The 10,053-nt window shown below is 37.8% G+C and overlaps 1 protein-coding gene across 3 annotated transcripts in view; it reads right to left on the bottom strand.

Annotated features, from left to right (window-relative positions):
* The window catches only part of Trpm7 (transient receptor potential cation channel subfamily M member 7), a 119,699-nt gene that overhangs the window by 84,220 nt on the left and 25,426 nt on the right, over positions 1-10,053 (bottom strand). For all 3 annotated transcript variants that reach the window (XM_008831805.2, XM_029562957.1, XM_008831807.2), the window contains 2 exons: positions 8,889-8,927; positions 2,937-3,135 (listed from right to left, as the gene is read on the bottom strand). In XM_008831805.2, the coding sequence (XP_008830027.1) occupies positions 2,937-3,135; positions 8,889-8,927 (238 nt within the window). The remainder of the gene's footprint in view (positions 1-2,936; positions 3,136-8,888; positions 8,928-10,053) is intronic.

Raw genomic sequence — 10,053 nt, forward strand, 5'->3', positions numbered from 1 at the left:
TTACATAGTCTGACACACTAGTCCTGAGACTTAAACTCTCTTTGTATGTTTCTATTCTATTACCAATTAATCCACCCACAGTATTTATTGCCCTGTTTTAACTGCAAGAGTGCAGTGAGTAAGAAGCATTAAGATTTGCTAAGATATGGAAAAGGGGAAAAAAGAGAGACTTGGTTTTGTTTTTTCAAAAAAGAATTTGTAAGCATTTTGCTACTGAGAGAGCAAACACAAAATTAGCTGTGCATCAATGATCTAGTCCATTCGTAAGAGAATTTTGACTATGCAATAAAATTTAAAAGGTTTTAAAGATATGGCTTCATTCACTGAAAGTAACTGGATTTGATCAAGCTAAGAAATAAACAAAGTCTTAATAGCAAATAAGAATTAGAGAATGTAGTTCTGTGGCAAATCAGGTGCTCTAGGTCTGATCTTAGTACATTAAAAAAAAAACAAAAACAAAACCCAAACATAAAATGTTGTTCAGGTGGGTTTACCAGTATTTTTAAAACACACTGTATTCAAAAAAGTAATAAGAGGGAATGGGATTGTATCTTAGTGGCAGAATACCACCTGTCTAGCATATAGCATGTACAATGTCGTGGGTTTGATCCTCAGCACTGAAAAAAGGAGAAAAAAAAAAGTAATGGAAAATAAGTTACCATATTTGTGAACAAGCCTGCTCTGGTCTGGATGATTTAAAAAATGATCTTGAAGTGACAACATAAAACATTCTTGCTGTGACTACTTTGCCTATGGCACAGGTGTGAATTAGCTTATAAGAAACTTTACATGCCAGGCATGGTGGTGCATGCCTGTAGTCCCAGCACTTGGGAGGCAGAGGCAGGGGGATCTCTGTGAGTTTGAGGCCAGTCTGGTCTACATAGTGAGTTCCAGGCCAGCTGGGGCTACAGGAAAACTCTCCTTAAAAAAAAAAAAAAAAAAAAAGAACCTTTACATATACAATTCTAAATAACTTCTACTACAAAGGTCCTTTTGAAAGACAATATATTGTCTATCCCTTTATAAGAAACACAACTGAAAGTCTCTGTCAACAAATAATGAAGTCAAAATAGCAGAATTCTATAAATTGAGAAGATTCCAGAGTTCCTAGACAAATTACAGACAGAATTTATTTTATAATAAGTTTTTCTGCATGTTTTATTTAATTCATCATTTTACTTGGACATGATGTAATGTTTAGGAATCAGGCCAAAGTTAGATAGCTATAAAAGCAGTGGAATTAAACCCAGGAAAATAAGAAAACTCTGAGACTGAATATGCCAGTTGGTACTACTTTTTCTAAGACAGGGAAGAAGCAAAACAATGCAAAGGTTATAAAATTCAATGTAAACCATTAAAACACTTATGTTACAGAGTTTTAAAATACATACCTAGAATTTAAATTCCTGCCAATAAATACATGTAGTTACCAGAGAAATAATGCAGCTACAAATATTCTAAAAGCTCTTGCATTGTGGAGAATGTGGTGAAAGAGAATGCTTAATTTATAACAAGAAGTTAAAATGCATTTGCTATTAGATTATAAAAAACAGAAAAAGAAAGTACATACGTGAATAACTAAGGAAGGCAATAATAATAACCAAAATAATATAAGACAGGGAAACAAAGAAAAAGGGAGGTAAGTATGTAACTAATACTATAACAGTTAAAGGTGAACTCAAATACAAAGCATGTCCAATTTTAAAAGGCAATGTAGCCAGGTGTGGTGGCATACATCTTTAATTCCAGCACTCAGGATCTCTGTGAGATGGAGGAGCCAGCCTTGTCTATATAGGACAGTTCTGGCTACAGAGAGACAGTAGGGAAACCCTGTCTCAAAAAGTCAAAAACAAACAAAAAAATAAAAACTAAACAATATACACATAGTAAGCTTTAGTTTTGTTTTGTTTTAGAGAAGAGTCTTCCTATATTGCCTAGGCTACTCTCAAAAGTGGGCTCAAAGGCCAGGGCATGGTGGAGCACACCTTTAATCCCAGCACTCAAAAGGAAGAGGCAGGCAGATCTCTGAGTTCATGGCCAGCCACAGTGAGGCCTTGTCTCAAAACACAAACAAGAGGGTTCAAGTACTCTTCCTCCCTTGGCTTCTCAAGTACTAGGACTACAGGCACAAACCACCCTCTCAAAGACACATCTTTTAACATAAGAAAAGATTAAAAGGGAGGGCTGGAGAGATGGCTCAGCAGTTGCCAAGAACCCAGGTTCGATTCCTATTACCCACAAGCAGCTAACAACCGTCCATAACTAAAGTTTCAGGGGATCTGACGCCTTCTTCTGATCTCCACAGGCATTGCATGACATGGGTGCACTTACACACATGTAGGCAATACACATATACATATAAAATTAAAAAAAAAATTTATTTTATGAGTATACGTGTATTGCCTCCATGTAGGTAAGTACACCGTATCGTGCAATGCCCACAGAGGTCAGAAGAAGCTGTCAGAGCCCCTGGGACAGGAGTTACAGTTGTTAGCTGCCAAGTGGGTGCTGGGATTCGAACCCAGGTCTTCTGCAAGAACAATCAGCGTTCTGAACCTCTGAGCCATCTCTCCAGCCCCATAAAAAAAAAAAAAAAGTAAAAATACTTTTTTAAAAATAAAAGGCTAAAAGGAAAAGGGAAGAAGGTTTAGCCCTCCTTTCAGAAAAATTGTCGATAAAAATGTCAAGAAACAGGGCTGGAGAGATGGCTCAGTGATTAAGGACACTCATACACATTAAAAAAAATGTCAAGAAATAAGATATTTTATAATGATAAATTATTCACTCAACTATAAAGATATAATTCTATATGTACACCAATCCATATAAAGAACTTTAATACATGCACTACAACTTTCTGTTTTGGTACTATACACACTGATAAATGTTTATTACCTGGAATAAAAAGTAAATGAAATAAAAAACAAATGGCATACCTTAGCTCTGTAGGAATGAGAACCTCCTTGAAAATTGATGACCCCATAGGCATCTGTTGGACTCTGTTCTGTGTGCTTTTCCACAGACCATTCTTCTACTGCTTGATTAAAATGTTCACCCAATTTCACATCTGAGTATTTCATGGCAAGACTTGCAGTGAAACAAGCATGTTGTTTGACCAAACGACCACAAAAACACCTGAAGGAAAAAAGCGAAAGCAAAATTAGAGAGACCTCTCAAAAAGTAAGAGTGGCTGGGCGTGGTGGCCAGGCTTTTAATCCCAGAACTCAGGAGGCAGAGGCAGCAGGTGAGTTCCAGGCCAGCTGGGGCTACAAGAGGGAACATTGGGGGTGGAAGGCTTTAGAGAGATAAGGAATAGGGATCTGGGAGATAGGGAAGGGTAGGGGTCGGGGGTGGGGGTGAACCAAAACTAAGTATGTCTGAAAATGCTATAAGGAAACCTGCTACTTTGCAAGCTAATTAAAAAGTAAATTGACAATCAGAAAGAAAAACAGAATTAAAATGAATGAATCAAAAGCACAAAAATAGCTTGACTTTTGGAGTCTAAGATACCTATAAATGAATATTTTTACTACAGAACTGAAATAAATACACTAGCATGTGATAATGGAAAATTTAGTGTAGGCCATCTACAATATGTAGTACGATGTAACAGAAATAGTACTCAGTAATAGAATGAAATGAACCTTGAACAGATACAATATGGATGAAACTCAAACTCCATCATTCCAAGTGACATAAGCCAATACCACAATGAATATATTTTTGATTCCCTGTATACCAAATTCAAGGAAATGCAAACTAATCTACAAAGTCACCAAAGAGTGGCAAACAGTTGCCTGAGGCCAGAGGCAGAGTGACAACATTCTACCTAAAAGCACCTACTGGCCCATACCATACTGTTAAGAAATAGGACTCTATCAGAGCATAGCAGCTTCGGTGATTTGATAAAAGGCTAAAATCACATGAGAGTTTAAGAAAGCCAAAACATCTAGTTTGTGAAGTATAAAACAGAAACAGGAGGTTCCAAGGAAGAGTTCCAAATGTTTTCAGAGGGATCATCTGAATAAAGATCATAAGAATAAACTACTCAAGGCAAAGCCAAGAACTACTAGACAGTAGCAGCCCAAACAATTCCTGAAGCTCAAGAAGGGTAGAAAACAGTTTGCATTTCTAGAAGAGAGAGCTTATTGTAAGCCCTAATACAGGGTTGTCAGAAGTTATCTAATTAACACTAAATTAGACCTAGGCAGCACAAGTCCTAAATTAAGAGCCAAACTTCAAAGGATGAAGCTGAATTAAATTCACCTAACTGCTTGCTAAAGTCCAAAATGCCCTAAAGGAATGTAACAAAATCTAATGCCCCAAAATGTAAAATTTATAATGTACAGCACCCATCAAAACTTCCCAGGCATCAAGTCAAGGATGGTGGCCCATAAGCACTTGGGAGGAAAAGAAAGGATGACCATGAGTTTGAGGCCAGCCTGGGCTACATAGTAAAACCCTATCTCTAAGACACAAAACATAAACAAGAGCAAAAAAAAATTTTTTATCCCAGGTGTGCAAAGAAACAGAAGAGCAGAAGCTAAAATGAAAATATATGTATGTATGTGTGCATGTGTATGTCACTAAATAAAACCAGAAATGACAGATGATGGAATTACCAGAAAACGAGTTTAAAACAAGCACTATAAATAAGCTTCAATTAAGACTATGTTCCAAAAGTAGAAGAATGTGGTACGAGCACCAAGAAGAAGAACTGGGAGATATTTTAGAAATCAGAAAAATACTAAACAGCTCACCTCAAAAAGAAAGGAATGGGAGTAAAAATTTGAAAACATGTACTTAAAAGGAAAAAAAATCAAGTTAGAATCACATAAAACTTTAAACTATTATCCAACCAAAGAACTGACCATTCAATCTAACAGAATAGAAGCCCTATTCACATACCTGTAATCCTAACGCCAGAGAGATGGAGGCAAAATAGGAACAAGGCCCATCTCAGCTACATAAGTCTGAAGCAAGCATGGGCTACATGAGACCCTGCCTCAAAAAACAAAACAAATATTCTGTTCCATAAAATAAGTATCAGTAAACTAAGACAAAATAAAATATTGTGTTCTCAACCAGGCGTGGCAGCGTACACATTTAATTCCAGCACTCTGGAGATAGAGGTGAGCGAATCTCTGAGATGTAGGCCAACCTGGTCTACAAAATGAGTTCTAGGCTAGCTGGGACTAAAGAGAGACCCTGTCTCAAAAAAGACCAAAAACAAAACAAAAACCTGTATTCTTTATCTACAACGAAATTAAATTAGGAAATAATAAGTATCAGAAAATCCTCAAGTATTTAGAAATTAAATGACATAAGTCACAAGACAAGAAAATCTTAAGGAAGTTTGAGGGTACAGCCCACCTCTGTAGAGGCAGTAGGAGCTTGTGACCTTTGTCACATTGTATCAGCAGTAAGATTGCAGAGAGAGGCACGAATGAATGCCTGTGCTCAGCTCAGGACCCCAGACCGTGAAATGGGCCACAGACATTGAGGTCTCCCCACCTTGATTAGCTTCATGTAGACAACCCAGCACAGCCCTAAGGGTTCTCTCTGGGTGACTCTAGATACTGTTCCAGACAGTATTAGCCATCACACTTATCAACAGAATGAGAAAAATCTCAAAATCATGTCAACAGATGAAAAGCATTACAAAATAGTCAATGTCTATTCATTAAGTATTTTAGGACTCTAGGAAAAGAAGAATTTCCTCAATACAGACAACACAATACTCACTAAAAGTTATCAAGGAAGGTCTAGGATTGTATATCACTTCATGCTTTGTCATATGACTCATACAAGCTAATCACTGAACCTGTGGATGTTTGGGTGACTGATGACACAGTGAACAAAATACACTGTTTCCATGCACCGAACAAGAAGTCTACTACCCTCGGAATGAGAAGACTGGAAAAACTCCTGACTGTACCAAGACTGAAGGCAATTTTTCAACCACTGCTGAGAGAATGTCCATAAAAAGCCATTATCACTGAGTTGAGAGAGGAGGCAAAGGACAGAGAGTTGGAATTTGTAGCATGGTCCCAGAAAAGAGGGATTCTGGAGGAGACACACTAATATGGAGATTCACCATAGGACTTTGATAATGGTCTACAATCTATGTGTGATAGACAAAATTCCACAATGCCTGGCAGAAATCACCCGTTGTGTGACTTAGAATTGGCAGACATTGCAGTTTTAACTCAGAGTATAAAATGATAACTGAGCACCTAGAGCATTCTGTTGAAGTCCCTCAAAAGGTTGTACTGTAAAAACAGGGTCTACAAAAAGAGTTGTATAACAAAGAAAGCCAAACTCAAGAGGACAAAAGCATCTCCTAGTAAGTTATCATCTGTAAGAACAACACTGAACACCCTTAGAGGAAGAGAGCATAATCCAGAAATCCCGGAGTAGATCATCTACAATGTCTAACCTATAATAACAAATTACTAGATATATGAAAAAGCAAGAAACAATCTATCATCAACATCAACAACAAAAGGAGCAGGGACTGGAGAGATGGCTAAGCAGGTAAAGAGCACTTGCTATATAAGCATGAGGATCTTAGTTCAAATCCCCAGCATCAAAATAAAAAGCCAGGCATGGCTGTACTTGTCTGCAATTTTAGCATTAAGACAGCTGAGACAGGTGGATCCCAGGTGCTTACTGGCTGAACTGGCAAGCTTCCAGCACAGTAAGAGACCCTGGCTGAAAGGAGTAAGGCAGAGAAGGTGATAGAGGAAGATACCCAATGGCCTCCATTGCCCCTCATATACATACACATGGACATGTGTATCTACACACACCTACATGGGCTCACAACACAAGAAAAAAATTTTAAGTTTATTATAAACAAAGAAAAAGAGCCAGGCAAGGTGGCACATGCCTTTAATTCTAGTACTCAGGAGGTAAAAGGCAGGTGGATCTCTGAGTTTGAGGTCAGTCTGGTCTATGTAGCAAGGTCCAGGCCAGCAAGGGCTACATAGTGATGTTCTGCTTCAAAAACTAAAACTGAAACAAAACAACAACAAATAGAAGTCAATAGAAATGGACCCTAAATGATGAAGATGTTGTAATTAGTAAACTAAGCTATCAGTGCAGGCAGGTGCTTAAACAAATATGTTTGAGCACTTAGGAATAGATGGTCAAAATGAGGGTACAGGGAGGGCATCTCAGTAAAGAAAGAAACAAATTCTAGAACTGACAAATGTAATATGTGAGATCAAAAGTTCACTGAATAGACAAAATAGCATATTGGCAATTACAGAAATAAGGGTTAGTAAACCTAATGACAGGGCAACAGAAATTATTCAATTTTATAGGAAAAAAAAAAGTTAAACTGGGAGTAGCAGCAGTAGCAGCAGCTCAATCTGTGTAAATACCAAACAATCTACTGTTTGGAGTACCAGGAAGAAAATGGGGCAGTGAATATTTTAAGAAGAATGGCTGCAACAGTTCCAATCAGATGAAAATTTTGAACTTGCAGGCATTTATATAGAGTAAGTACAAAGAGAATATTCTTTAAAAATTTTTTTTCTTATTTTATTTATTATTTTTATGTGTATGTGTGTATTGCCTACGTGTAGGTAAGTGCGCCCATGTCGTGCAATGCCCGCGGAGGACAGAAGAGGCCGTCAGATCCCCTGGGACTGGAGTTACGGACCGCTGTTAGCTACCACATGGGTGAACCCGGGTCTTCTGCAAGAACAGCCAGTGTTCTTAACCGCTGACCCATCTCTCTAGCCCCAAAGAGAATAATCTTAAGCACATTATGGACATGCTTTTGAAAACTAAAGGTACAAAGGAAAAAAAAATCTTTAATGAAAAAAAGACCCATCACCAACCAGGAAACAACTGCACTGATGACAGATGTCCCCTCACTAAAAACCTAAGTCAAAAGATAAAGATATACTTTAAGTGCTAGAATTAAAAAAAAAAAGGAGCAAATAGGCATTTAGAGTTTTTCCACTTAGTTGCTTAATAACTCAATATATCTAAAAGAAACTCATTGTTTCTAGCCTACCCATCAGAGACATTCTCCAGATTCCTTCACCAGACTTTAACAATTCCATTTACTGTTACATAGGTAGGAAAAAGCACAATACCCAATCTTCTCTTTCTCAGATACCCACAAATTCCAATGTATTTCTTATTAATTCCTTAAGTTATCTCCTCTTCTCATCTTCGATGCATCTTAAACCAAGCACTCCTTTTTAACCATAATTACTTGGTTCTCCTAATCCAATCTTCAAAATAACAACTATGAAGAGAGGGGAGAGGAGGAGAAGACAAAATCTAGCATGTTACTCACCTATATAATGTCCTCTTAATACAGAATCAAAAGTGGCCTACTATATATTAAGCTTAAATGATCTGGCCCCTACTATTTCTCCAGGTTCGGCTCTTTCCAACCACATCTTTTTTAGACAGGGTCTCAATATGTAGCCCCTAGCTGGCCTGAACACATTGTGCAGAGCAGGTTGGCCTGAAATTCAGAAATCATCTATCTCTAGAACACTGGGGCTAATGGTGTGCACCACCATGCCTGGCCTGCCAACCACCCCTTCTGTCCTACATTCTGTAGTTTCCTAACAGAACCACAAAGTCTCTAAGTTTCAAGTCCCTCACAGCCTGTTCTGTGTGTAACAATCTCTGCTGCTTCACTCTTTGTGAAACTAATCACACTCGACTTTAGAACTCCACTCAGAAAGCTACACTTAAATTTCAAACAGAATAATCACCTTCAGCAGCTAAGTTTAAATAAAATGTCCTTCAAGTATAACAGCAAGTGATTTGATCCCACTGTGTTCTACCTAGTGTTTCTAACACATTAGTGATGTTTATTTTTCAAAATGTGTACCATGTAGTTATATTAAACTTACCTGACAAGTTGCTGACAAATCTGGCATCCTGGAAGACATCTATAAAGCACAAACCAGTGAATTATTACTTCAAAGAAAAAATCTATTAATCCATATAAAATCCACACAAAAGCATAAAACAAAGGAAAATTATAATACACATTTAATTTTCAGTAGCTACCACAGATCATGTACACACTGGTTTACAGTCAACAAACCTTTTTTTTTTTGTCTTTTTGAGACGGTCTCCCTGTAGCCCCAGCTGTCCTGGAACTCACTATGTAGACCAGGCTGGCCTTGAACTCACAGAGATCTGCCTGCCTCTGCCTCCCAAGTGCTGGGATTAAAGGCATGCACCACCACGCCTGGCTCAACAAACCTTTTAAATTCACATAGTTCTGTATTACATGCAATTAATTTTAACATAAAACTAGAAACTATAATAGAACTGACAGACTTTAACTATATAAAATAACATTTACATGTAACAAAAATCTGCAACTAATAAAATCTAAACACAAACTGAGGAGAAAATGCTGCAAAGAGCTAGTTTCCATAATGTATAAAGAGCTTCCTCAAATCAATTTGTAAAAATTCAAAATAAAAGGGGGAAAATAGGAAGAGTTTGTAGCAAAAACATACATATGTCTCCAGACATAGTGGACATGCCTTTAATCTCAGCCCTCAAGAGGCAGAGGCAGGCAGATAGATCTCTGTGAGTTTGAGGTCAGCCTGGTCTACACAGCAAGCTCCAGGCCAGCTGGGGCTACAGGGAGGCATTTTTTTTTTTAATATTTTATGTATCTTTAAAAATTTTTATGTGTATGCATGTATTGCCTGCATGTAGGTAAGTGCACCCGTGTTGTGCAATGCCTGCGGAGGACAGAAGAGGCCGTCGGATTCCCCTGGAACTGGAGTTATGGGCAGGCATTAGCTGCCATGTGGGTGCTGGGATTCAAACCGGGGTCTTCAGCAAAAACAGCCAGTATTCTTAACTGCTGAGCCATCTCTCCAGCCCCCGACACACTGTCTCTTAAAAACAAACAAAAACTACACATACAGAAAGGGATCTGATTAGGAAAGGTTGTTTTTTAAAAAAAATATTTGAGTATCTTGGTGAAAATGTAGAGAAATTTGCGTATTTGCTGGTAGACTATATATTGGTATTTCTATGGAGGACAGTATT

Source organism: Nannospalax galili, unplaced genomic scaffold, assembly GCF_000622305.1.
Source record: "Nannospalax galili isolate Female #2095 unplaced genomic scaffold, S.galili_v1.0 scaffold735, whole genome shotgun sequence".
Classification (NCBI taxonomy): domain Eukaryota; kingdom Metazoa; phylum Chordata; class Mammalia; order Rodentia; family Spalacidae; genus Nannospalax; species Nannospalax galili.